The 25,167-nt window shown below is 38.5% G+C and overlaps 6 protein-coding genes across 6 annotated transcripts; 4 read left to right on the top strand and 2 right to left on the bottom strand.

The window, feature by feature from the left end:
* Positions 1-230: 230 nt before the first annotated feature.
* blzf1 (basic leucine zipper nuclear factor 1) lies at positions 231-4,738 on the top strand. The gene is made up of 7 exons (XM_026378525.1): positions 231-298; positions 620-704; positions 1,229-1,695; positions 1,880-2,079; positions 2,324-2,452; positions 3,352-3,577; positions 3,670-4,738. Exons 2-7 carry the CDS (start codon positions 686-688, stop codon positions 3,850-3,852), a joined length of 1,224 nt encoding a protein of 407 aa, XP_026234310.1. The 5' UTR covers positions 231-298; positions 620-685; the 3' UTR covers positions 3,853-4,738.
* A 208-nt stretch (positions 4,739-4,946) lies between these two features.
* trmt10c (tRNA methyltransferase 10C, mitochondrial RNase P subunit) lies at positions 4,947-6,972 on the bottom strand. Its single transcript, XM_026378524.1, has one exon. It carries the CDS (start codon positions 6,729-6,731, stop codon positions 5,172-5,174), a length of 1,560 nt encoding a protein of 519 aa, XP_026234309.1. The 5' UTR covers positions 6,732-6,972; the 3' UTR covers positions 4,947-5,171.
* Positions 6,973-7,149: 177 nt separating this feature from the next.
* On the top strand, positions 7,150-8,935 carry txnl4b (thioredoxin-like 4B). The gene is made up of 3 exons (XM_026378526.1): positions 7,150-7,434; positions 7,507-7,658; positions 8,187-8,935. Exons 1-3 carry the CDS (start codon positions 7,303-7,305, stop codon positions 8,350-8,352), a joined length of 450 nt encoding a protein of 149 aa, XP_026234311.1. The 5' UTR covers positions 7,150-7,302; the 3' UTR covers positions 8,353-8,935.
* A 523-nt stretch (positions 8,936-9,458) lies between these two features.
* Positions 9,459-11,597, top strand: mrpl16 (mitochondrial ribosomal protein L16). The gene is made up of 5 exons (XM_026377600.1): positions 9,459-9,683; positions 10,055-10,126; positions 10,350-10,498; positions 10,623-10,916; positions 11,198-11,597. The coding sequence occupies exons 1-5, from the start codon at positions 9,614-9,616 to the stop codon at positions 11,387-11,389; spliced, it is 777 nt and encodes a 258-aa protein (XP_026233385.1). The 5' UTR covers positions 9,459-9,613; the 3' UTR covers positions 11,390-11,597.
* Positions 11,598-11,939: 342 nt separating this feature from the next.
* LOC113174682 (centromere protein Q) lies at positions 11,940-17,763 on the top strand. Its single transcript, XM_026378769.1, is given in 9 exon segments — positions 11,940-12,366; positions 12,485-12,551; positions 12,678-12,786; positions 13,092-13,160; positions 14,214-14,343; positions 14,558-14,677; positions 16,564-16,600; positions 16,603-16,631; positions 17,041-17,763. Coding segments are annotated over 9 exon segments (861 nt in total). The 5' UTR covers positions 11,940-12,258; the 3' UTR covers positions 17,233-17,763.
* On the bottom strand, positions 17,440-21,267 carry LOC113174681 (C5a anaphylatoxin chemotactic receptor 1). Its single transcript, XM_026378768.1, has 3 exons — positions 21,185-21,267; positions 20,132-20,271; positions 17,440-19,613 (listed from the first exon to the last, which is right to left on the bottom strand). Exons 2-3 carry the CDS (start codon positions 20,252-20,254, stop codon positions 18,675-18,677), a joined length of 1,062 nt encoding a protein of 353 aa, XP_026234553.1. The 5' UTR covers positions 20,255-20,271; positions 21,185-21,267; the 3' UTR covers positions 17,440-18,674.
* Positions 21,268-25,167: the final 3,900 nt, after the last annotated feature.

The following is a 25,167-nucleotide window of genomic DNA, read 5'->3' as shown; positions in this document are numbered from 1 at the left end:
TAAGGCTTGTTAGGTTTTCTGCTACAGCGCTAAAGCTACGACAGAATTAATATGTTGTAGTTAATTTTAGGATTTCAGTAAGAATCACTAGTTCTGGGTTTGACCTATAAATTGTGCCCAACAAGGTGCTCCCTCTTGCTTTTGTTTGGAAGGCCAAACGGGAAGTTTCACAGGAAGTTTTGCCTGAGAGGCCAAAATCAGGGCAGAACTGCCCCTTGGAGCCCAACAGAGGCCAACTGTGTCCGGTGACAAAATAAACAGTTTACCTCGAAGCTGGGTCTGCACTCAGTGTTAGCCGGTATGCTCTAACTTTCTGTCTAAATCAACCACATTTGGTTTTTTTTCCGTGTAGCTAACACATATCCAGGTAGTGTGTTAATGTAAATTATGTCATTAACTCTAAACGTCCTGTTAATTACTTACTTATTCTAGCTAACACAGTTAACTTTAGCTAACGCTACCAGCTAGCTCTTGGCTAAGCTACTGTTGTCGTGTATCGTTATCAGTTCCTCAGCTGTAAACCATGAACTTTGATAAGCGGCTTTATTTCATCTGTCTTAAACACTGAACGTAAATTAAGTTATCACACAATCTCTTGTCCCATTGTTAATTCACTCAGGGAGAAGGGTTCACTTGGGTTTGAACTAAACTACAGACTTCCTTCTTGGCTAACACCGCTTTCACCATGACCGCAGCTGTGAGAGGTTTGTACTGTTTTCATTATTTCTCCATTATTTACATTACTTCAGTTTCCTTTGTGAAGCTGTGATGAAATGTCTGACTCGTCTGAGAGGTTTAAGACCACATTTATTCAAAACAAAGACTCAGTGTGCTTGTTTTGTATTATCATAGTAAACTGAACCTATTTGGAGATTGAGCACAGCTGAAGTACAAATGTGTGATTCATAAAGAAAGTATTGTTTTGTTGATTAATCAATAATGCATAAATAATAATTTATTGCACTCCTAGACAATCTATGTGATTAAAGTAATAGCAACAAAGATTATGTTTTTGACAGATTTTTGGTAGGTACCAATATGCAGCCCTACATGCTGCAAGCTAGGAGTTATTGTGGCTATATGTTGGCATTTGCATGACACACTTGAAAAATGTGTCCATGTTGTTTGTCTCTGGTAAATCAATTGCTAAGTTGTGCAGTAAAAAAACTTTGAGTAGAGTCTCATTCATTGTCTGAAGTGTAAACCTGACAATTTTTATATTTTCCAGTTTCTGCCCGCGTGCCTGTCCGAGGTTCTGGTGATGGCATGGAAACGGAAAAACCTCTAGCCATCTTGGAAGTAAACACAGACACACATACATCAGCTCCTTCCCCAGTTCCCCTCTTGAAGGTGGCTAGTCCAAAGCATAGCCCAACGCACAGCCCAAAATCAGCCCACCCTGCTCCCACTCCCCAGCCTCTTGGTGTGCTCCACCTGGGCAAGGTTAGTAGAGAGGCATGCACAGAAGTGGAGGCTGTAAGGATTCTCGTCCCACGTGCTGCTATTAGCCGAAGCACCCGTACAGGACCTGCTGAGGGAAAAGGGGAGCCTGGGCAACAGACTGACGAGCAGGGCTCTCCCCCGCTGCCCCTAGTGGAGGACTGGAGAGGACAGCTCGAGAAGCTGCAGAACTCTGAACGCAGACTGCTGCAGGATAAGGAAGGTCTTTCTAATCAGCTCCGTGTGCAGACAGAGGTAATGCCCTAATTAATTTGTTACATGTTATGAAGATATTAGGCATAGTAAACTCAGGTTTATTGCCACATGTCAATGTGGATAAGTAGAACAGTACAGCTTTTTTATATTAATAACTATTTTGAATTAATATAAAATAAACAGTGAAAGCACTTGGTTAAGATTTATTCATTTGCTGCACCAGGTGAATCGTGAGCTAAAAAAACTTCTGGTGGCTTCAGTGGGTGATGACCTACAGTATCACTTTGAGCGTCTGGCACGGGAGAAAAACCAGTTGATTCTGGAGAATGAGGCTTTAGGTCGCAATTTGTCTCACACTACGGAGCAGCTGGAGCGAATGAGTATCCAGTGTGATGTTTGGAGGAGCAAGTTCCTGGCTAGCAGGTAAGTCATTGTGTGACAGGTAGCAATGGTTGGAAATTACATGAAAAGGATGGAAAGGGGTGGGCATTTAATTTTACAGTGGCATCAGCAGCAGCTCTAATCTAGTAGAGCTGCTGCTGATGAAGAAGTTTAATTTAGTGAAGCTACAATGATTTTTTTTAGTTGGTTATGGATTACATAATTTCTGTTATCATGCTAAATAAATACTTACATTAATGTTAATGTTGTATTTCGTAATCTTCAGAGTCATGGCAGAGGAGCTGACAAATGCCAGAGCAGCTCTGCAGAGACAGATCAGAGAAGCACAAGGAGCAATTCAGGACCTGCTCTTAGAGAGAGAGGAGTTCTCCAGGGAGATGGTGCTCACTCACAGGTAATTACTAAATTGAATTGTAGAGATGTTCCAAACTGATTAAGTAATATTTAAATGTGGAATTATATTACTGGCAGATATCAAAACTTAACTTACCCAAACTAGGATTGGCTATAAATGGATTGTCATCCCTAGAAAATTCTTAGTTTAAAAATTTAAACTTCAGAAGATAACTCAAAGAAAACACACTCATATTTCACTCAAAAAAACATTTATGCTTTTAATAATTTCTGTCACCTTAATTTTTATTCATGCAGAGTAAATTTATTTTACATATTGGGAACAGTCGTTGGATCCCCGCAGCCATGTGAAGTACAGTCAGACTGATGCAGCCGACTTCATGAACATTTTTAGTACTGCATTTCTAATTGTAAAAACCTACATCATGTGTGTCTGTCTCAAGATTTAGGGTGATCTGTGTGTGTGTGTGTGTGTGTGTAATCAGATCATGCTACTCTGCACCATCCAGATAACTTCCTGGAAAAAGCTTTTTATACTTGTAGAGATGCTGTTGTGGTTAGCACAACTGTTTTAGAGCAATGAGACCAGCCATGCTGTGCAAGTAAATTAGATCATCACCACATTCTTTGATTTTTATTCATTATTTATATCCTGTGCCACTTTGTGCTGCTTCACTTGCATGAACCATGACAGCAGCTGTATTTGGAGAAGCCCACAAAGTTTGTGCACTTACAGTTTGTGCTTGCTGTTGTGGTTTAAGGGTAATGTTTAGCCCCAGATCATAGCCACATCAATAGTAACAAAAATCTGGTAGGTTCAAGGTTCAAATCGATACCAAAGCATGACTAAAACGCCAACATCCAGTTTGCAGACATATACATGATAAAGGTAAAAGCCTTTCAAGGGTTAATGCTCTCTAAATTCTTTTCTGCCATCAGATCTCTGGAGCAGCTCCTGGTGTCTCTGCAGTGGGGCAGACAGCAGACGTACTATCCCAGTGCACAACCCCTCAGCACAGGAGAGCTGGCAGCTGCTAATCACAAGCTAGCAGATGCCATCAACTCCCACCTGCTGGGCAACACGAACAGCAGCAGCGCAGTGAAGAGCAACGGTAAAACAGCTGAGCAGCTCTGCAGCACACCAGCAGAGAAGATGGCTGAGAAGGTACAAACTTTGTCTTTGTAGAAATTTCCATTTTTTAACAAACATCTCTTAAAACTCAGAGGTTCACTTGTGTGTTATCTGTTCTTTCATAGGTGTTGAAAATTCTAGATCCTATTTGCCCAGAAAACAAGGTTGATTCTCCAGTCAGTGACTCCACCCCATCAAATTTATTATGCAATAAGAAGAGCATTGGCAGGTTTCACCCATACACCCGCTACGAAAACATTACTTTTAACTGCTGTGAGCGCTGTACTGGAGACATCCTAGTGCTGTAGAGGTCAAAGAGTGGCAAACCTTCAGTCCGATACCAGTGCAGCATCACAGCTTCTTTCAGATGGTCTGAAGAGGAGTGTACACCGAAGATTGCTGCTAATCTGTGTGAAGTGACTTGGTATAACTCTTTGCTCATGCAGCCATAATTGTTGATTTCCACAATTTCAAATAATGGTTTCAAATCGTATCAACCGGCTGTTTGACTTAAAAATTATGTATCTATGTCAGAGTCAGTGATTTTAAACCACAGAAAGTGCTTTTTTTCTTATTGAGTTGTGAGGTCAAGACAAGTCAGTGTTACATGGTTAACAGATACTGTAGCAGTGTCTGCTTCAAACTTATGAGTTGTATTTACATATTCATAAGTCAATGAACAGATAATGGAATAATTGCACCCACTGTCATGTGGGCACTGTGACTGTACAAGAAAAATAACAAAGCATCTTGTACCGACTAAGTTCATCAATGGTCAAGTAAAAGCAAAAATACATTGTATTAATATATTTTGTATATTGCATACTTTTACATTTACATTTTAATATAAATCAGTATTTTGAAAATAGATTGATGGTACTGCAGCAGCATAGTTGTTTGGGTTTATTTTATTAGCAGTTTTTTTCTTTTTGGTTTGTTTAAAAAGAAAAAAATGAAACTAAAAACATTTTAAGTATTTGACTTGCTTTTCTTCATTATATTTGGGTGATGTGTTTATGGTGCCTGAGAAAACACTACTATGAAATGAGTTATTTATTGCATATGTCTTTTTAGAATATTCTAAAACTATGCTGTATGGAAAAGTGATGGCGACGGTATAATTCACAGTAAAAATTCTGACATCATCAATAATACATGAATGAAAATAAAGACCAAAGTGTTTTTTTACTTTAAGTCTTGTTCGTTTTCTGTTTACAACAAAACAGTACACTCAAATGATAAATTAAATTTGTACCAAAGCAGTGTGTATTATTTTTTAGGCTGAATATTTGATCTTATTTAGATTTAAAAACAAACAAGTTAGACTACACTAAAAATACAAGTTTCAAAGCAGATTCAATAGATGTGAACAAACCTTTGATTTAAGGACAACTGCATGAAAATTGTTAATATAACCAATTTTATTAAATGGACAGGTTTTGTAAATGCACTTTGATGTTACTGATAAATGATGTTCTCTGTTTTATTTTATACTGTATTTGGTCCTGAATCAGTCAACAAGCACAAAGTAAGACCAGGAACCATTATACCATTTTATTCACATTTCTTTTTCCTTTTACTTGTCAACACGTCCTTATTAACAAAAGTTACAATTTCTGTTGAGTCTTCACTTGTCATCCCACCATATCTTGCTCTTGCCAGTACTTTTTCTGGCTTCCATGTTGTTTTTAAATGACATACGTACTTTAGATGCAGCTGATTTGTTTTTGCTGTCACTGGGCCATCCAGCGTTTGTGTCTCTACCTGTGAACCCAGGCTCGTTCTGGGACCGGTACAGACTGTTTACATTTTTACATTTCATTTCATTACTTATTTCTCCAGATCTCACTGGCCTGTCACCATCCTCTCTTGGTCCATGATTTGTCAGTCCTGTTACTCGATTCTTGGGAATTGTTTTTTGTATCTGAACTTGGTAAAAGCCAGCATGCTTCCTCTTAGGCACAAAGTTCAACGCCTCTTTCCAATTCCCTGTTTCTTTGATGGTGAGCATGATACGGATCATTTGGTCCAGAGTCAGATTTTTGGCTCCTGTCTCCCAGTGGAGGAACTCAACCAGCGGTAATCGGGCTGTAGCCAGCTTCAGACGCTTCGCATTGGCCAACGACGTGCCTGTCTGGATGGACCGGTCCACCATTGCACCAATGATGTAGACCTTGGAGTGGTCAAAGGTACGGAGAACATTACGGGAGTCTGCAGTAAGGTATACGAGCTGTTCAGAGGGGAACAGGTCGACATGCTGACGGTCAGTGCTTGTGATGAGAAGCCGGTCCCAGGTTTCTGCACCGTATCGTTTGAGCAGCTCCTTCTTGTAGGCCCCGTCTTCCTGCAGGTTGCAAAAGTGGAGATGGAAGGGCTCAGTGGCCCGCCGGTTCCACCCTTCCACTTCCATCAGTTGGGAAACTGTGTTTTCTATCTCCCGCTTGGACATTTTAGAGTCATAGCTCATGTCAAACACCAGCGGCTGGCCGAACAGCATGGCCTGTGCACTCCTCCAGGCCAGCAGCTTGTCCAGAGAGCGGCTCCAATACTTAAGGAGGAATGTGTTTTTCATCTCCTCTTCACTGTGATCACTCCCTTCCTGTTCTTTTGCCTGTTTTATTGAGGCTTCTCTTTCTGCCTTCCTCTTCTTCTGCTTTTCCTTACGAGCCATCTTGTGGCCCTCCTTGATGGCTAGGTACTTCAGATACTTTTTCCTAGAGGACTTGGTGGTGAGCTCTGTCAACGTCTGAACCTCTTCATCGGTAATCTCATGAGGTACCAGTCTCCCAGCTTGTCGCCACATTTCAACCAGATCCCGAGTTGCCTCCAGAGAGCAACCGTCCTTTAAACCACTGCTTGGCTCTCCATAATTTTCATCATCATCACTTGCTTCCTCGTCATCATCGACTTGTTTCTCCTCTACTCCAGCTTTTGCTGTCATTACAGATTTCCATTTGTCCAGCTCAACTGTCTCTATTTCCTCAGACTTATTTCTTTCTGGCTGAAGAGCATCTTTCCAGGGGGGGATCCCAGTACTGAGGTGGCGGGTAGGGGTGGATATTCTGTGATGGCAGACACTGTTCACCGAGAGAAAACTGACGACCTGCCTCTTGATAACACAGGATGCCACAAAACGATTGCATTTGTAGAGTTCATAAAACCCCAGTCTGGAAAAGAGTCGTAACATCGCGGTAAACTATTTCAACCGCAGCTAGTTAACGTACAATGTCTGTCAACGCTGAATTATCTCGAGTACTTTAAACGAAACAAATTACGGACCTAGCTCTGTTTCTTTTCCATTATAATCAAAGGTTAATTAACGATAACTGAAACGTCTTACATATCCCCAGACTTAAGTTCACTTTTGTCGCTGCCCATGCTGTCAAACAGTGGGGGAAGGTCACGTTGTTACACGGTGTCACACAAAAATGTGTCGTACAACAATGATCGTAAATGTTTATATTAACACAGAGTTTACACCACCAATCTATCCATCCATCAATTATCTTAACCTGATTAAATTAAATATAATTGTAATTTAGCTTTTATTATTGTATATATTGTTGAGGGGACGTCAACATAAAGTATAAACAACATTTTTACGCTACCGGTAATGGGATGTTGTTTCCATTTCCCAGGCGGACTTTTATAGCGTCGTGCAGCAATAATGATGTCATTTCCTCCTGTTAGCTTAAAAAAAAAAAAAAACAACTTAGCTAATATTTTTCCTCAAGTAAAACAAATTTCATACCCTGAAAATGAGTTTATTTTTGCCCAAATTGTCTTGCAAGAAGGATATAGATGATGTTATCAAAGGCGTAGCTGAAAAAGTCGTCGTCCTGAGGTTTGGAAGAGATGAAGATTCAGTTTGCCTCCAGCTTGATGAGATTGTAAGCAATCAACCAAACGACTCCTCATTTTAATTTAATGCTTTGCATTTGCTAACTTCTGTTTTCTTCTAGCTGTCTAAAACTGCCCATGATCTAAGTAACATGGCGTCCATCTATATCGTTGACGTGGATAAAGCTCCCATCTACACAAGATACTTTGATATCAGTTACATCCCCTCCACTGTTTTCTTTTTCAACGGGCAGCACATGAAGGTGGATTACGGGTGAGTGAACGGATGTTCTTCTCTTGCATTGGTAATTATCTGATGAACAGAACTATATAATCTGGTATTCTCCGTGCTACAGGGTGAGTTTGTTTAGTTGCTTATGATATTTTTAGTTAATTTGTATATAAAATGATCACAATATAAAATGACCAGGTGGACATTTTGCCCAGTTAACCCTCTAGGTGCTCTTGTAGAGAAATTAAATATAAAGAATGTGCTTAATACCTTTGCAAAGATAAAGGTGATGTCTTAAGAAGTTTTGTTTTGTCCAGGTCACTGAATTCAGAAAATGTTTGTTTTAATAAAACCATCAATTATTTTTAGGAAGGTTTATTAGTTTCCTGATGTACAGTTAATTGATTGTTTAATTGATTGCTTGAAAAATCTATTTATTATGTAATAATTCGAGCTGTTCTTTAAAGCCACTCTTTAACCAGCCAGGCATTGATCTGGTTATTAAATACTAAGGCTTAATGTTGTTATGTCAATATTGTTACTGTTAGTTGAATTTTGTTTTTCTTTCAGATCTCCAGATCACACCAAATTTGTTGGCAGTTTCAAGACCAAGCAAGATTTTATGGACCTGATTGAGGTCATATATAGAGGAGCCATGCGGGGGAAGATGATTGTCCAGAGTCCCATAGATCCTCAAAATATTCCCAAATATGATCTTCTCTACCATGGAATATAGACTTAACACCTCACTGTGCAGCTGTATGATCATGATTATCTTTTGCTGAGTGGCATCAGCCAATACTAATTAATTAACCCTCGAAAAATAACTCTGACCTATTTGTCACAGATGAGAAAACCTCTTAACGTGTTCATTTTCCAATAGAAGACAAATTACCAAAAGTGCATTGCCCTTTACTTTTGTCCACTTGCTATGTTTCCCTGTGGGCTTTTGGACCACTATTCCACTGGTCAGTATTTAGCCTGTCAAGAAAAACTTTGAAGGCACTGTAACACTGAAGAACATGTAAGCAATGCAGTTTTCAAACCTTTAAGGAAAAAAAAAGGTTTTTGCAAATGTTTTTTAAGGTTTTTCAATTTTGAGTTATTAGTTCATGTTTGACAGAGTGGGTGGAAGTTTTGATAAATTAATTTTGGAACTTTATTGATTTTATAGTAGACTTTATAGTATTTTTTTCTTGTGAAAATGTCTACCAATATTTCCTGTGGAAAACAGCTGTTTTATCAGCAGAAATATTCAATTAGCTTAGCCAATGTACAAATTCTACTGCTATAATAAAGTTTTATATTTTATTGTGCACTGTCTATTACACATCTGCCTGCATCCCCTCTTTTTTATAATATTATAGACACTATAAAAAGAAGGGCATGTCTGGATTGTGTTACCAGTTTGCCTCGTCATGTAGTAACATGCTTTTCATAAACTTTAACTAAGACCATTGTATTAGACCACATTAGTTTTAGCATAGTCTACCTAATAAACTGGCGACAGAGTGTAATGTCTGTACAGTAGACTGAAATGAATCATTATAGCAGTCACTGTCAAGATAGGTCATTCTACTGATGATAAACTGTGGTACTTCACAGGATATTATAAAACTCAATGAGGTTGCAAAGACCAGATTTTCAGTAAAGTATTAAATATGGAAATTTCAATGATTATTCAAGTTTGTTGACTTGCGTTTGAGGACCTTTTCTGATTCAGTCAATTTATTTTAGACAAAACCCATAAAATAAAATACAAAGCCAAAATGTTACAAGTGTTTAAAAATATGTCACTTCACCTGACTCGATTTGTTAGGCTTTTATTGTGAAAAACGGAAGTGTCTGCTCTGATGGCGGAACACAGCAATGGCAGCGACCTTGTGCAGAGCATGGTGTTCGTAACAGTTTGATTTGTTAACCACCTAAAATGCCCTTATGTAGAATATTTAGTCTGACAGTTTAATGTTCATAGAGACCAATTCAAGATTAGCGCCATGATCTCCTTCATCAAAGGTGCTGTGGGCGGGTTGACCGGTGTTTGTAGAGCCCACGGTCACTTACAAGGTAACATTTGTTAGCTAACTAGCAGCTTTTCATCTTTATTGCGTGTTTCCTTTATATATTTAATGGTTTATTAATCGGGTGCAGTGCACAATATTAAACATTGCTGCCACATGTGTTAACTCTTGCACATGAAAAAGAAACTGCAGTTCTACAAACAGAGAGACAATAAAGATTTTTGCATGCAGAAAATAAACGAAGAACTTAAAATCACTAACAGGATCTTCTGCTGTTTTGATATTCTATTATATTCTAATTCACAAATTTAAGCTGAGCATTTATTATGATTATATTATATTATAATTTTTTATATATTAGCAGTAACATAAGGCAGATCTGTTGAATTTTGTGAATCATTTGTGTTTGTTTCGCAGGTCCTTTCCACAGCCACTTGAAATTCCTAGCTGCTGGGCTGAAGACACATGAAATTCCTCCAGATTTCAGAGGTAATCATTGATCTACTACATTTCATTACTTCATTTATCTGATATTATTTTTTAAAACCATTTTCACATGTGTACAGTTGAGGCTAAGACATGAGCAAAAACATTTAGAGTTCCTTGGTCCAGTCTTTGAATTATTTAAATGTCTGTCCAAGTAGACATTGAGGTTGTTATTGCTGTTCACAAATTCCCAATTTTCCTTTTTTTTCCCTTCTGCCTCTGAAAGATGTGGTGCTGCCGGAAAAATCCAAACTGAAGTTTCTGAACAAGGTGCCTAACTTTAAAAAGGCCAGGAAAGAGATGAAAAAACTGCGAGATATCCAAGGTCCAGCTAGGGCAGCAAATTCCTTCACTACAGGACAATACGCTATTGTGGTCAGTGCATTATAAGTATTATATTATCAATAACATTATCTTTACCTGCCAGGTAAAGAGGAGAAAACAGTCATTGGGCAGAGCATGACATTTTCCTTTTTCTCTGTCTCTTACTGATACGTAGGCCTTGGGAGGGGGCTATCTCCACTGGGGTCACATGGAAATGATGCGTCTGACAATTAATCGCAAGATGGATTCCAGGACTACATTCGCCCGCTGGCGCATCAATGCCCCATATAAGCCCATTACACGTAAAGGTTTGGGCCAGCGTATGGGTGGAGGCAAGGGAGCCATTGACCACTATGTGACACCTGTCCGCTATGGGCGTTTAATCTTGGAGGTGGGAGGAAAGGTGGAGCTGGAGGAGGTTGAGCACATCTTGACTGAAGTGGCAAAGAAGCTACCCTTCCCTGCGAAGGTGAGCTGATGGATACAGTGTATACTCAGAGGTATTAGGTAACTACATAATGGCCGTGTCGAAATCTGGTTTACTGGTCATGGTTTTAAAATGACGATTTATCCAGAAATACAGATTACTGAGGTGGATCTAAACAAACGTAACAAATAATTAAACTATAGTAAATACATGTTTTATCCCACCACTCAATTATACCAGTTCCCCTGGAGGTAATACTTATAAGTCTGCTTTTCCCATTGGAATTTGTTTTACAATATGTTATGTCTATTTAATTATTTCAGGTGGTGAGCAGAGAGGGCCTAGCGGCTCTGCAACAGAAGCAGGCTGATATGGAGCAGAACAACCAGAATCCTTGGACCTTTAAGCAGATAGTGCAAGGCAACATGCTGGGCATCAGGAAGGTGCTCAGCCCCTTTGACCTGCACAATCATGGACGCTTCACAGGAAAATTTCACCTTCCTGGAAGGGTGTGACAGGCCTGATGGACAGAAATGAATGCAGTCTCATACTGTGACACCACCTGTTATTTTATTTTTATTTACCTTATATTGGGTAATCTTCCTTTAATTTTGTTGTTGTTAGTGTTTTTTTTTATATCCCTTGAGCATTTTCTTTAAGGGATTTTTTGGTCACTTTTCTGTTAAGAAAAACTAATAAACTCAGTGGTGTATTTCAGTTTCAGTGTTGTGACAATGTTGTATTTGAAGGTCTTTTTTGTCTAATCAGCTGCATAGATCTGAAATAAAAATATGAGATTTCAGTACATTAAGTGCAAATGAAAACTCAAAGTAGTAGTAGCATGTTCTTTATTGTAAGTTGCACAATGCAAGGCTTTGTACCTCACGGGTAGCGTTTTGTGGTGGGGTTGTGACCCCAATTTTCCAGCCAACAGAAATAACTTGGATTATAACATGCATGCAACATGCATCCTCTCGGTCTGGTGATTTGCTTTGCATTGCTACGATAAGTTCAATCTGCGGGGTCCGCACCTGACAGGCAAGACTCCGGGTAAAGAGAGTCTGACAAGCGCATGCGCGCTGTGGGCTGAACGGTTCGAAAACAACAGCGCCAAAAGTTGGTAACGTTAGCTCGACGGTAGCTCCTGTCCTCAGAGTTTATTACTTTAGTTATATGACGTGTTTTAGTACTTACGTTTTAGACAAACATAACCCGTGTGCAGTGTTATTCCACCAGTTCGTCGCTTATTTAACTTATGTTAGCTTAGCTATACGTTATTACAGTTGCTAACATTAGCGAGTGCACCGAGGCTACAGGGTTAACCCTAGCTCTTCAGCTAACTACTAAATTGTTAGCCGACCAACCATAACGTTATCTCCCCGACATGAAGCCTGTGCGAGGTTCTCATCGGGCGACATCAAAAACACCTAACGCTACATTGAAAACCAGGAAAAAAACAGATAAGACTACGAAACTATCAACGGAGCAACAGGTAAAATGAGGTAGCTAGCACCACATGTCATCAGCTGATGTGGATCGCGGATCTGGGTTGTTCTGCAAGTCTTTGGATAACATATTCATGGGCCACATGATTAATGTTTTTACTTTAGGACCTGGAGCTCATTGACAACAAGCAGAGCAAAAACACCCACCCCAAACCAGTACGGAAGAGGAAAGGTTAGTACAGCTCTTTTAACAACACAGCCTTACTTATTCATGCACCATGCTTTAAGATTTGCACCACAACACACATTAGTCGTGTACTATTGTTGATTGTATTGCTTGTGTCTGTGTCTTGATTAGCTGACGACTTATCTTCAAGACCTAATAATATCAAAGGCCAAGAAAACTGGGAGCTGATACCGAGATCCACTATCACAGCATTGGAGAACATTATGGATTTGTCAGTACTGTGAGTTTTGCTGTTTTTTATTATAAAGATTGATTTACATCCAGTTTGCTAAAAGATTAATTAATTATTAACAGTCAGTGGTTAAGAATAATTAATGACATTGACATTTAAATAAAAGCCACCTTTCCTTGTCAAAAATCAACAACATTAGTAATTTCCCTAGATGAAGAGCATGTTTTTGCCTATAAATTCATATTAGTTTTGTATCTGTACATTAAAGGTTCATGTACAGTCATCCTCTTAACAAATGCAGAAGGCAGCCAATGAATAATTGTCATAGACATTTATTTTTTGTGTGTTCACAGAGCAACTCTTGCTCTGAGGCGGATGGAGAAGAAGGAGACCCAGGAACATCTAAACATAATGAGAAACAGGTGAGTAATAAGTCAAAAATTAAGATGTAAATGAAAGGCCTGCTCCCTCCTTTTTTGTTTGTTTGTTTTTGGAATTATCCTCCGAGTGTCAATCACAGAGAATACTAATAGCATTTTGTTCTTGTATGGATTGTAGAAAGACTAACTTTTAGTTAAGAGGGGGTGTAGTAATTTAGCTATTAGTGGTGGAAAATAATATTTACGTCGTTTTAAAACGATGTCCATGATGTGTGCTCAGATGTGTGAACCATAGACCAAGCTCCATGGGGTTCTTGTCTAATATGTGCAACTGTTGGCGTTCTAGTTAATGTCATTATCTGATTATTGTGGAACTATTTATGTGTGTATTATATAGGTGACTTTTGCGTTGTACTGAGAGTGAGAAAACCAATAGAGAAACCTGTGGGATGCATTTCCGAAGGAAGGAAACATAATTCAGAGAGATTTTAGCCTTTGAAAGTAGCCTTTATCAGCAGTGTCATGTTTAGAAAATTAATATTTACTGATGTTGTTTTTTTATTTAATTCTGACATTTTAGCAGCCTTTAATTGAATACTATATCCCACAAGCCCTAGATATTTGTGGACAGAGGTAAGTTGAAGGGTTACAGTAAGGGTTACTGGTTGAAGTTAATTAGTGTCTATGACATATATACTACTCTCTGCTCACATCCCACAGTTGCAATACAGCACATTTTAGAGTGGTAAAAGTGACATTGTGTGACACCACACCTGAGATTAATGATGTACAATGATGATTTGTAAGTCCCTGAAATGACAATTTACTATTTAGTGTCTAATAATTAACATAATAATAAACATAATAATAATAATAAATAACACAGCTTAGATAATATTATGAAGACCATAGGTCAGCTCACATAACAAAGTTGATCTTGTCACTGGACAAATTCTTAGCATATCTAATACAAAACAATATATTTCCTGTTTTTTAATTTCACTTTAACTTTCAATTTGAAGTGAAAAATGTTGGGTGTCAAAGACTGGGCCTTAATTGCACTTTTTGGCTGAAACATTTTCAAAACTTTCTTAGGTTCCTTGCTCAGTGTGCACAACTTAAAGTTCCAGTGCACAAACGAAAAGATCTGGAGCATTCCTCTCACCGCCACCAGGAGGAATCCACAAAGTCGGTGGCTGGACAGAAGACGTTGAGCACACTTGAGGTGAGAAAGAGTAGGAGTGGGATGCGTTAAAATAAATAAAACAACAACAATTGTAAATCACTGCTCTGAATGCAATAAACAGTAATTCACTGTGTGATTACACATTTTGAACCTACAGTATTTATATAAATCATGTTACTGTTTTATACATAAAGGAAATGGTGTCTGTAGTTGTAACGTTTAGAAGTTTTATTTTGTTGTCTGGGTTTTACAGGAAGACTTAAGGTCGGTGGTCAGTGCTCTTGAAAGTACAGAAGAGCAGGTTGAATCTTTACAGCACACATGCAGTGTGCTCAGAGACCAGGTGGAAGAGGAGGAGGAAAAAGCTAAAGAGGTCTGAAAATTCATAAAAAAAAAAAAAAAGTACACTTTACAAAATGTCTGTGTGTGCCATGTACTCTGAATGTATGTTACTTTTCTTTGTTGTACCTACAGGCTGACAAATAAATTGCAAGGATGATTTTATCAGGCCACTTAAGCTAGCTGCAGATAAGTTAGTATTAGTGATTATGAGGACCTGATAAGTAAAGAATTAAAGTAATGAAAAGTCAAACATAGGTGCTTAGGCTTGTTACTAGTGTCACTAATGCATAGTTTGTCAACTAGAGAACTTCGACTACATAGTTGGAATCCTGCATATTAGACAAAAATTGTTTTTCGTTGACTCCTAGAGTCAGTGACTAGAAATCATTTAAATGTTCTGAAGACTACGAGTAAAGCTAAATGAAAATCAGGTGTTAAAATTAATATCAGTTAATGCTGTGTTCTCAGATTTATATTCCCCAGCTATGTTTTGTGTCCGTCTGTCAGTTAGACTGACTTTGTATTTTGCACAACATTGTACAATGTGCAAGACAGTTTATCTCTATAGGTGAAGGAAAAGGGTTCTCTTGTAAGCTGATGAATATTTGATGCTCGCTACAGGGTTTTGTTTAGGACTAAAGCCTTTTTTCATATTTATGTCCACTTTATTAAAGACTAGGTTGGTGATGATGGAAATGACGATGATTAACAAATACATCTGCTGTTATTAGGGGAAACAGTACTAATATCAAAGTGGAGGTAACAATAAAGTAAAAAAAATATTAGCTTTAAAAATGGACGGAAATATTGTTAAAAATAACGTTCCTTTCAGTAGAAATCACTTACCAAATTTAATAAAAGTAACTTTACATAAGAAAGCAGGACTGACATCTGTGGACTTTACCAGACCAAGCAACTGATCGACAGTGTCTCGGCATTTAATTATTAATGCTCAGTTAATCAAATTAACCAGACAGAAAGTGAACTGAATTTTTATGCAAAAAATCATTTTAAAAATCCTGAACCTCTAGCAGATAATATTACTCCCCCATTTACCATTTAAAAGTGAATATTAGTGTACAAATAACAACAAAAATAAAGAGATGGTGCTAATTCTTTACAGTCAGTTTTGCTTTACCTTTTTGGGAGGCAAACATGCATTTTCCATAGTTTACCTATGGCCATTTAAAAATAATTCAGACAAGCTGGACATGCTTAGATTAGGATCTATTGATTTGTATAAGTCATTTAGCTTCATGTTTAGAAGTTCAGTCAGTTTTGTATAAGGGCCTGTGGTTGTTCAGTGTTATTGCAAACTAAGAGTTGGTCAGTTTTGTATAGGATCCTGTGGTTGTTCAGTGTGACTGCAAACTAAGAATCGGTCAGCTGTGTGTCATCTGCACACAATTTCTAATTGTTATTTATTTATTCTTATTACAAAATATATAGTTTGCCTATGGTTTACCAAACTACTACACATTATTGTAAAATAGTACTGTCATGAGGTTTTTGTAATTTCTTAATATTTATTAACTCAAAATTGCCTTTTAGATATTACTTTATTTAATTGCCATTAATGTAGACCAGTATTAAGGGGACCCAGAAACAGAAGTGGTAGACTGAGTTTCTCCACACAAACACCAGCCTGTTTGACATAAGTGTGTCTGGACATGTCTTGTTGAGAGTGTGGTGAAATGTGGCTGAAATTTGGCTGTTGTGTGGCATCTGACATAATGGGTGTATTCTTGAGAAATTAGGCCCATGCAGTAATTCCAGAAAGGTTCGTGCCATTTACAGAGAAAAGCAAAGCTGATAATTGCATTACTGTATTTGCAAGGCTTTCATTTATCTCAGCTATTAGATGGAGAGATAACAATATTCACATTCAACCTATTCTTCCTGTCTGTATTTACACAGCTCTTAAAGATAACTGAACAAGCAGTTCTCAATCTTCCAACTCTTCACAAAATGCTGAAACATTAAAGGTGAGCTTTACTCATGCACAAAACACTTTCACAATATACATTACCTGCATGATTTGTTCCTATTGCATAACAGCTGTTTACACTAGGCATTCATTCTCTGTGTACAATCTGTGGTGTATCTGACTGGGCACTTCCTCTACAGTGTAACAGGAAAGTCTAAGCATGTTCTCTGTGGTGCAACATTTTTGTAATGCTGTGAGGAAATAAGAAACATGTCTTGTGAAAGGCACAGAGAAAATGTGACATCTGGAGTTCTGTATTGTCTGTGTTGATCTTATCAACTGCAAAACCAGAATTACTGTTTTTTTTGTTTGAGTTTGAGAGAACAATCATTAAACTGTCATAATGCTGCACATTCACTAGAAGCACAAAATTACACTGTGGAACTGAGTGGTTTTGTCTTCTTCAGGCATGGACGACAAAAATCATACCAGACTGTGACTCCGAGACCACTGCTCAGAAACGGGGAGAAAACCTCCGGTAATCTGAAGCCGTCCAGGATGCTCAGGTGCTGCTTCGACAGGCACACATATGTGTTTATCACCTCTTCAACCCTGGCTTCATCCCTATCAGTGGTGTGCCTTGTTCAGAGGGAACCTAAACAGATCTCCTGACACAGGTCTGAAATAAAAAATTTAAAAAAAGAGTGGGACAGGTGCAAGACATTTGCAAAGGTGCACACACTGTTTGGACAAATTTATTTAACTTATATTTTACTTTACTTATCTTGAGATTATTCAGTTCCATGTTTTGTGATTGTGCTACATCAGTAAAAAAAACCTGCAAGCAAAAAACGGCAAAGAATATGTATATGTACAGACTTTTTATTTCCAACATTGGTTTTAACAATAATAGTGCTAAAGATTGAAATTTAAGCAGTAATGTAATGCACAAGGTTATTACACAAAAGGTTTTATTTGGAAAGGTTTAGGAAAAACAGTAAAAGCAAAAGATGTTTTTACAACACACATCGTCTTAGACTAAACTCCAAAATCAATCATTTGTACTTGCAAATAAAGATCCTACATCCTGCTTCATGTAGAATCACATAAACTGAAGTGTAATACATTCCTACAAGCAAATCTGCCATTTTTTAATGTAGAATAAAAATAAATGTAAAGTTCTGCAATGACTCGCAGTTCAATTGTATGTTTTTTTTTTTTGTTTGTTTGTTTTTTAAACAATTCTGAAAGGTCAACTTTATTAGGCAACAACAACCAAGCCATCTTTACGAGGAACTCAAGTGATAGATGCAGCATATCCGTTTCTTGGACCACACAGAGCTAATTTGTGGTCAGGACACTATGGCATTGAAATTTGTGAACTTCAAGTTACTATTTAAGTTGGAGGTGTTTCCTGTCACCAAACCTAAACAGCTTTCTGACAAATATTGAAACCCTCAACTTATCTACATGTCACACAGATGAGCTGCATGTGAGAACATTAATATCCGAGTCAGATGGCCTGGAGATTAACGTCATCCTATGAGCCCCGTAGTACAATGTCATGCCTCCTGCCTCCCACACACTACAAAGGCACCTACGCCCTCTTCATGAGAGGATGCATCTGACTTAGACAATCTCCCTCTGTCTGCACAGGCCTGATTCTCCTGATGGTTTTTCGGACTTCACATTTGAAAATGGCCCATGATTCATGAATTAATTTTATTCAAAGCACCCTTTTAACATGCTAGAACATGAGCAGCATCTTTGGATTATTGAGTCATTTGTTTTTACCGTAGTATGCAGTCCAGTATGAACAAGCACTGTACGTCTTGTTTTGGGCTGGTGGAGAATTCTAGCATGATTGACTATGTTATGGAAGTTGAATCATGTTTCTGTGAAATACAAAATTTACATTTCTGGCTACATCGATCCATTTGGGATCAAACTTTCATTGCAAGGATAGCCACGGGTGTGATTCTCCTGTCAGAAAGTATATGCTACATGTGAAGTTACAGTCAGTGGGGGATTAATGCATGAACAAACCATTCATACATTTTATATTTGAGTGGAGGAAGGAATATATAATTTGATCTCTCAGCTACATCTGTGAGTTCTTAAGTGATTTCCTTCGTATGGACTCTGTGGAATCATCATTGAAAAGTCGTTCAATCGTGGACACAAGTGAAGCTTTGATAGCACGACCCAGACCTCGTGCAGCAAACACATACAGTATAGGGTTAAGAGCACTCTTGATGTACACGAGGAACAGAGAGATGTATGTTGCAGTAAGTACTCTCTTATACATGGCGTCCTGCTTTCCAGCAGACAACTCTCGCAGGAACCGACAAACAAAATATGGCACCCAGCAGGTGAGGAAAAGGAGCATGGTGAAAAAGAGCACGTGGTACATCCTTGTCATCCTGCGGGCATTTGAAGGGGTAGAGGACGTGGGTGTTGAGGGCGCTGCCTGCCGAATAGTGATCAAAACAGCCAGGTTACTTCCCACAAACACCAACAGAGGCAAGATAAAACCTCCTACTGTTTCTGTGACAAACAGCCCCATGGTAAAGTTCCCACTCTCGTGGCAATGGTATGACCCTTTTTTCACTATCAGGACAGCGCTATGGAAGTATGGGGCAGACAGGATGGTGGCCACCAGCCATAAGATGCCACAGGCCAGAGGAACAGCCCAGGAGGGCCGTCGTAGTCGAGCCCACACAGGCCTCAGCAGACATAGGCATCGCTCCAGAGCCACAGCACAGAGAAGGAAAGCTGAGGCATACAACCCCAAACCTCGCAGGAACATGATCAGCTGGCAGAAGACGAGACCAAATGGCCAGCTGTGGTTGTGAACAATGTAGCCCAACATGAGAGGGGTACGCAGAAGCAGCACCAGATCTGCCAGGGCCAGGTTCAGGACATAAATACGGAAACTGCTGGCAGCACGCGTCTCCTCATTGCTGCCTCTGCGCACCAGGTGACGATGACTCCGCAATCCAAGTGCCCAAACCACCAGCCCATTGAGAGGTATGCCCACCTGATGGAACCAGATAAGTCAGACTTTTAAAACAGTTGTTTAACATTGGAGGAAATGTGCTCTTTTGCTTTCTTGCGGAAGTAAATAACACACCTGAACAAATATTTTCACAGTGTCTGTGAATCAAAATCATGGATTACTGATGTGATTCATTCAACATTTTTGATGAAAGCCTTGAATTCAACTCGACTGTATGCTGTAAGTACATCTTGATTGTTTGTATTTCAAATTAGTTTTGTTGGTGTCTAAATATGTATACACATGATTGTATCACAATTGGGTAAAAATTAAATAATAAAAAACGCTCAGTTATTTTCTTTTAAAGGCAACATAGTAGGTTGTTGTCATCTATGTACTTGTGAATTATATTATAAAGGTAGCAGAAGTGTACACTCTTCAAGTTCAGTGCCCCGGACTATCATACACTAATGCAACCTCTCCTAATGTTTCCTATCTGCATTGGAGGTGTACAATACTTCTAACACAAGCTGGCTGTGGAGCTATTGAGAATTTCTCACCAGGAAAATGAGCAGGGTAACTGTGATTTCAACTCCCCTGATCGCCTCGTCCTTCAAATGGCTGCTTGAGCTGTTTGACCCAGTTGAAGCAATGGTTCCATTGATTACAGCCATTGAAGTCATCTTAAACTAGAGATGAGCTGAAACATAGTAGACATATATGTGTTTGTCACAGGTGCATGTATTTATGAGGCACATTTTCACTAGAAACATGTTTGGTTTTGCCATTGACAAAATCTCCATTGTGTAAATCGCATATGAATATGAATGAAGTATGTGTTAGTTGCTTCAAACAGATAAGCTGATGTCCACATCGTACACCATCATGGTACCACAGACTTCCTTCCTTACATTTGCTCATTTTTGTTTCATTGCTTAGAAGAAGTGTCTCAACAATAAAAAGATGCACACTGTGCAAGAAAGTGAGTGTAGTGTTGCAATCTGAGATACCAACGCAGACATTAGTATCAACTTGCAGAGCAATCATAATGCATTCTGTTGCTGGAGAGGAAAGTTAACATCAGCCACTTATTCATGCCTCCCGCAAAACTGCACCCCTAAGCACACTAAGTAATTAATTCTTCAAAGAGATTGTTTTTGCTCACTTTGCAGAGATTTGAGTCCCTTCAAAGTGACCATGCAATCATATGTTCTTTCACATATACGAACACAGATCAGGCTACCTATGTTGCGTGTCTTATTAGCAGTTATGATTAATAAGAAAGGAATCGTTTTCCCCCCTCCATCCAACGCTGCCTTAGGGCCCAGTGCGGACGTACATCTAGACTGGACCTGTTTGTGTGTGTAGCTGGAATGAGAGCAACATGCATGCGAGCACTCCTTCGTTGCTGAACACGCCTCGTAGCCGTGCTAACCTGTGCCAAAGTTACTAAAGCAGCTGATGGTCTGTGATTAAAAGCTCATCAAGTTCAGATTCCTACAATCTACAGTAAACAAGCAGTACACAGTAAACAGAGGGTTTACAAACAGTGTCATTAAGTCATTCTTTAAAAGCTGCTTTGCATCATTTAATTTAAAGAATGTGCTTCTTACCTCCTTTATTTGCCTTGTGTGTGGGAGAAGCAGCAGGAGATAAAGTGAGAAGGTGTGACTGCTGCCTGTTAGAAAAACTCTCTCTCTCTCTCTTTCTCTCTCTCTCTCTCTTTCTCTTTTTCTTTCCTGTGATTGCAACACAAACTTCTTCCTATGAACATGTCTAAACCAAAGTGAACACAATTATGTGTTGAAATGAAATTTACTCCCACAAGTAAATATTTTAAGAGGCTAGAATTCATTTAAAATATTAATGTCATGTAGATTTCTGTGTGAACCTGATTTTACATTTTCTCATCAGCAAACTGAGCTCACTTCAAATAGTGTGCTTAAAATATGCACATTTGTCACTACTTTGTTGCTCTGCCTGTTCTGGACCAAATGTCTTAATAGTCACACACTTCAAACTAATCTCTTTGCCTTGGATTACAGATAGTGAAAGAAAATGAGGAGAGAGAGGGATTGAATTGTACTAAGGGTTTCCTGGTTACCTTGCAATTAATTAGATAGCATTTCAATTCCTAAATAATCATTACATGAAATATTTTCTTTTATTTTCTTTTAGTTTTCTATTTATATGGCTTTTTATTTTGTCTTTGGTGAGCTCTATTTTACAGATGGTATTATCAGAGTGAAACTGTGGTTTTTAGCACCGGAAAAAAGAATAAAACTGCTGTCACTCTCTTTTCACTGTTTTTTTTTTTTTCTGTTTTTCCTCTGTTGTTTCTCATTCTGAACTAGTATAATAACAACTCTATAACTACAGGTCTGAGGAGTTGTAATTGTGGAGGTGTAACTTATTCTGTGCCACTGAAACTGGAGGCCGACACTGAAGTTATACATCCTGGGAAGTTGTGGTTCTTGTCTTTTACTCTCTCTCATGTTGTAACACTTCACACATGCATACTGTGACTTCAGAGAATATTGCCCATCACTCAACCATCAAACTATATTGACAAAGTAAAAACATCTTGATCATTAGTTAGGGCTTTTTCTTCATCAGTCACTTTCCCCCCCTTTGTTTCTGTGGTGTGTCTAATGTCATGACCTGTCAATCAAATCTGTTTATAATACTGAGAAACGCCATTTCAAAATCATCAATTCACTTCTCGAAAACATCTGCTGACATCGCCTGGACCACAGTTTATGACCTATATTTGTAGCCGCTTCACTTCCTGCTGTATCATTTTTGTTCATGACTACAGATTTTACCATGAAAATACAGAGAAATGTCGTTTTGCATTTTGCTGCTCTGTTAGCTCTGTAGTGTGTGACTACTACGATGCGTTTTCTCCAAATTACTGTGGCTCATGGTGCTTAGTTTCTTCATTATAACCAATATGTTTTTACCTATTAGCCAGATATTTTTGTTGCTTTTTTCTATCTATTACCTGGTTAGTACTTTAATATCCAACTAAAATGATATTGATATGACCACCTGTTTCCTTCTTGTAACTTTAGATAATACCCCAATCGTCTTGTTACACTTAGACATTACGTCTATAATATCTTGTTATTTCCCAGATTTACAGCTTTAAAGTACTACCCACATGCTTCTGAACATTCAGACCTTTGGCAGTAATCCCAGTCTTTTTGAGTTTATCTAAATGCACCTGGATTTGGGCGGTTTATTATACTCTCACAGACAGTCTCAGACTCCATCAGATTGAATGGGAAGTGTCTAGAGCTACCTTTTCCAGATTTCTCCACACATGTTTCATAGGGTCAGGGCTTTGGCTGGGCCACTCAAGGAGAGTCTGAGACTTGCCCAGAAGCCACTCTGGTGCTACCTTCTTTGAATGCTTTGACACAATGCTGAAAGGTTCATCTTTGCTCCAATTTCAGATCTTGTACATTTTGGACCAGGCTTTCTTTAAGGAGTTCTCTGTATTTGGCTGGCACTTATCCTTTTCTCAGCTCTGACCTGTCTCTCTGAGGCCCTCCATAGCATAATGCTGCCACCTCCATGTCTGTGAAAATGTGTGCAATACAATAGATTCTGATGAAAGTACTGTAATATTTTCTGAAGATGCTGTATGTTGCATGATGTTAGGCTGTTTCTTTCTTGCCGTTTCACGCAAGTTGGTTAGCCAAGACTGGTAAGACCGACTTGTTGGGCGAAAACACTGGTAAACAGTTTTGCTGAAATTGTGGTTGTTTTGACACAGTGATTGCGTCCATTTTAGCACACAACTGTGGTTTAAACCTATGCAAATTACAGTGTAGATGAATAATGGTTTGATTCACAATATAGCCTGGCAAAGCCTGATTTACATTAATCAGATTTGCTGGGAGCCTATAATGCATTTTAGCAAGATGTCTGTTCCAAGAAGTCAAAAAATCACAGTGCGACTATCTGAAATTAATACTTCTGTTGCCATCATTCTTAGTTCCATTTATATCTACCAAAGATGTTTTCACAAATACCTGTATATACTACTGTATGTAAAAATGAGAATATCATGTAAACTGAATTCAGAAACTCTGTTAACTCTGATAAAATCTAGATTCATTACACGTCAAGTGAAACGGTGCTGGCTGTTTGCAGATTGCTGTATTTAAGCATATTCATAGAAAGTTTGCTGGAGGGGAAAGGTGAGGTAGGTAAAGGTGCACATGACAAGCAACAGGAATGACCTCAGCGTTAAGACGATTGTCAAGCAAAACTTATTCAGTAACTTTAGAGAGCTTTACGTGGACTGAAGCTGGAGACAGTGCATCAAGAGCCACTGATCAGACACTTTCAGGAAATGGGCTACAGTTGTTGTTGCATTCCTCCCGTCATATGTTGAAGTTTCCTTGTGCAAGGTGCTGAACTCCAGTGTCAGCTGCACGGCAACTCTGCCCTCAGCGTGTGAGTGGTGCGCGGTTGTGATTGTGTTTGTCAATGGATGCATGAAATCAAAACAACCTGTTTTTCAATAACACGGTAACAGTGTTACAGGCTGATGATCTTTTATATCAGAATGTATAATGTTGCATGTTTGTCTCATTTCTTTTACTGAACAAACAGTTGTTAACACTCACAATCAATGTTTTGGTAAAAGCGGGTCTTTACACTTTAGTGTGACACTTTTTATAAGCTTCACAACCCAATTTCAAATGTGTCACAAATACATTCTTTGATTTTTCAATAGGGTTACTTTTTAAAGCAACTGAACATGATGCCTTTTATTGATTTATTGATTACAGAAGCAGAATGGTGATTATGGGATTAACACAGCATAAACTACAGTGGCCATGTTCATATTAATAAGGAACCATGTGCAAAAGTGTGACTTACTGATGTGTTTTAATAGTTCTGGACAACACCAGAGAAATAAACGCTAACAGGGTTTGTTAGTTCTTTAATAGTTTTCACTGTGTGTTGACAATAAGAAAACCTCAACTTTCACCACACCTCTCCCCTCCTTTAATGTTTTTATAGAGTAAACCCTGTCAGTATTTGCTTTGATGATTGCTCTACATAAATCTGAAGGCACACCCTCGAAGCATAATGATGCAGTAGTCAAACTTCTCCAGGAGATGGCAGAGCTGCTCATATGACACACTGTTACAAAAGCTAACTAGTCCTTTCTCCATGTGGTTTTTAGGATTTAAATCCTGTTTTGAGGCTGCAGTATTGTTGCCTGGACTGGAACACGACTCTGAACACCTTGTGAAGAGCGAGTTAGACCATGCCTCAATCATTGTAGGTGAATTTATTGTCACAGTCGATTTATTAGTAATGTTTAATTAGTACTGAAAAATAGATTTTTCCAATTGCTGTGTTCTTTATGCTGGAAAATGCAATGATTGTGTCCTTTCTAAGAACATTAACATCGGTTAATGAGGCACTTTTAGAGCTACATCAAACTATAAACACAAACAGAATGAAGATATTAAAAGGTAGGAAATAGTCTTTTGATTAGTTAATATTTGCTTACATAATAATAATGACATACTTTATTTATCATTATAATAAATGGTACATATCAGCGCTA

This window comes from Anabas testudineus, chromosome 3 (genome assembly GCF_900324465.2).
Source record: "Anabas testudineus chromosome 3, fAnaTes1.2, whole genome shotgun sequence".
Lineage (NCBI taxonomy): Eukaryota > Metazoa > Chordata > Actinopteri > Anabantiformes > Anabantidae > Anabas > Anabas testudineus.
The sequence above is the reverse complement of the archived record's forward strand: the minus strand, read 5'-3'. Positions and strand labels throughout refer to the sequence as shown.

What these genes read in the sequence shown, in the direction of transcription:
- blzf1 (XM_026378525.1), top strand. An exon ending in AGCTCCGTGTGCAGACAGAG is followed by an intron (nt 1,696 to 1,879) that starts GTAATGCCCTAA and finishes TTGCTGCACCAG; the next exon opens with GTGAATCGTGAGCTAAAAAA. An exon ending in AGCAAGTTCCTGGCTAGCAG is followed by an intron (nt 2,080 to 2,323) that starts GTAAGTCATTGT and finishes CGTAATCTTCAG; the next exon opens with AGTCATGGCAGAGGAGCTGA.
- trmt10c (XM_026378524.1), bottom strand. Translation starts at nt 6,731, where the DNA reads ATGTTACGACTCTTTTCCAGACTGGGGTTTTATGAACTCTACAAATGC.
- txnl4b (XM_026378526.1), top strand. Translation starts at nt 7,303, where the DNA reads ATGAGTTTATTTTTGCCCAAATTGTCTTGCAAGAAGGATATAGATGAT. An exon ending in GCCTCCAGCTTGATGAGATT is followed by an intron (nt 7,435 to 7,506) that starts GTAAGCAATCAA and finishes GTTTTCTTCTAG; the next exon opens with CTGTCTAAAACTGCCCATGA. An exon ending in CACATGAAGGTGGATTACGG is followed by an intron (nt 7,659 to 8,186) that starts GTGAGTGAACGG and finishes TTTTTCTTTCAG; the next exon opens with ATCTCCAGATCACACCAAAT.
- mrpl16 (XM_026377600.1), top strand. Translation starts at nt 9,614, where the DNA reads ATGATCTCCTTCATCAAAGGTGCTGTGGGCGGGTTGACCGGTGTTTGT. An exon ending in CAGGACAATACGCTATTGTG is followed by an intron (nt 10,499 to 10,622) that starts GTCAGTGCATTA and finishes ACTGATACGTAG; the next exon opens with GCCTTGGGAGGGGGCTATCT. An exon ending in AGCTACCCTTCCCTGCGAAG is followed by an intron (nt 10,917 to 11,197) that starts GTGAGCTGATGG and finishes TAATTATTTCAG; the next exon opens with GTGGTGAGCAGAGAGGGCCT.
- LOC113174681 (XM_026378768.1), bottom strand. Translation starts at nt 20,254, where the DNA reads ATGACTTCAATGGCTGTAATCAATGGAACCATTGCTTCAACTGGGTCA. An exon ending in TTACCCTGCTCATTTTCCTG is followed by an intron (nt 19,614 to 20,131) that starts GTGAGAAATTCT and finishes TGGTTCCATCAG; the next exon opens with GTGGGCATACCTCTCAATGG.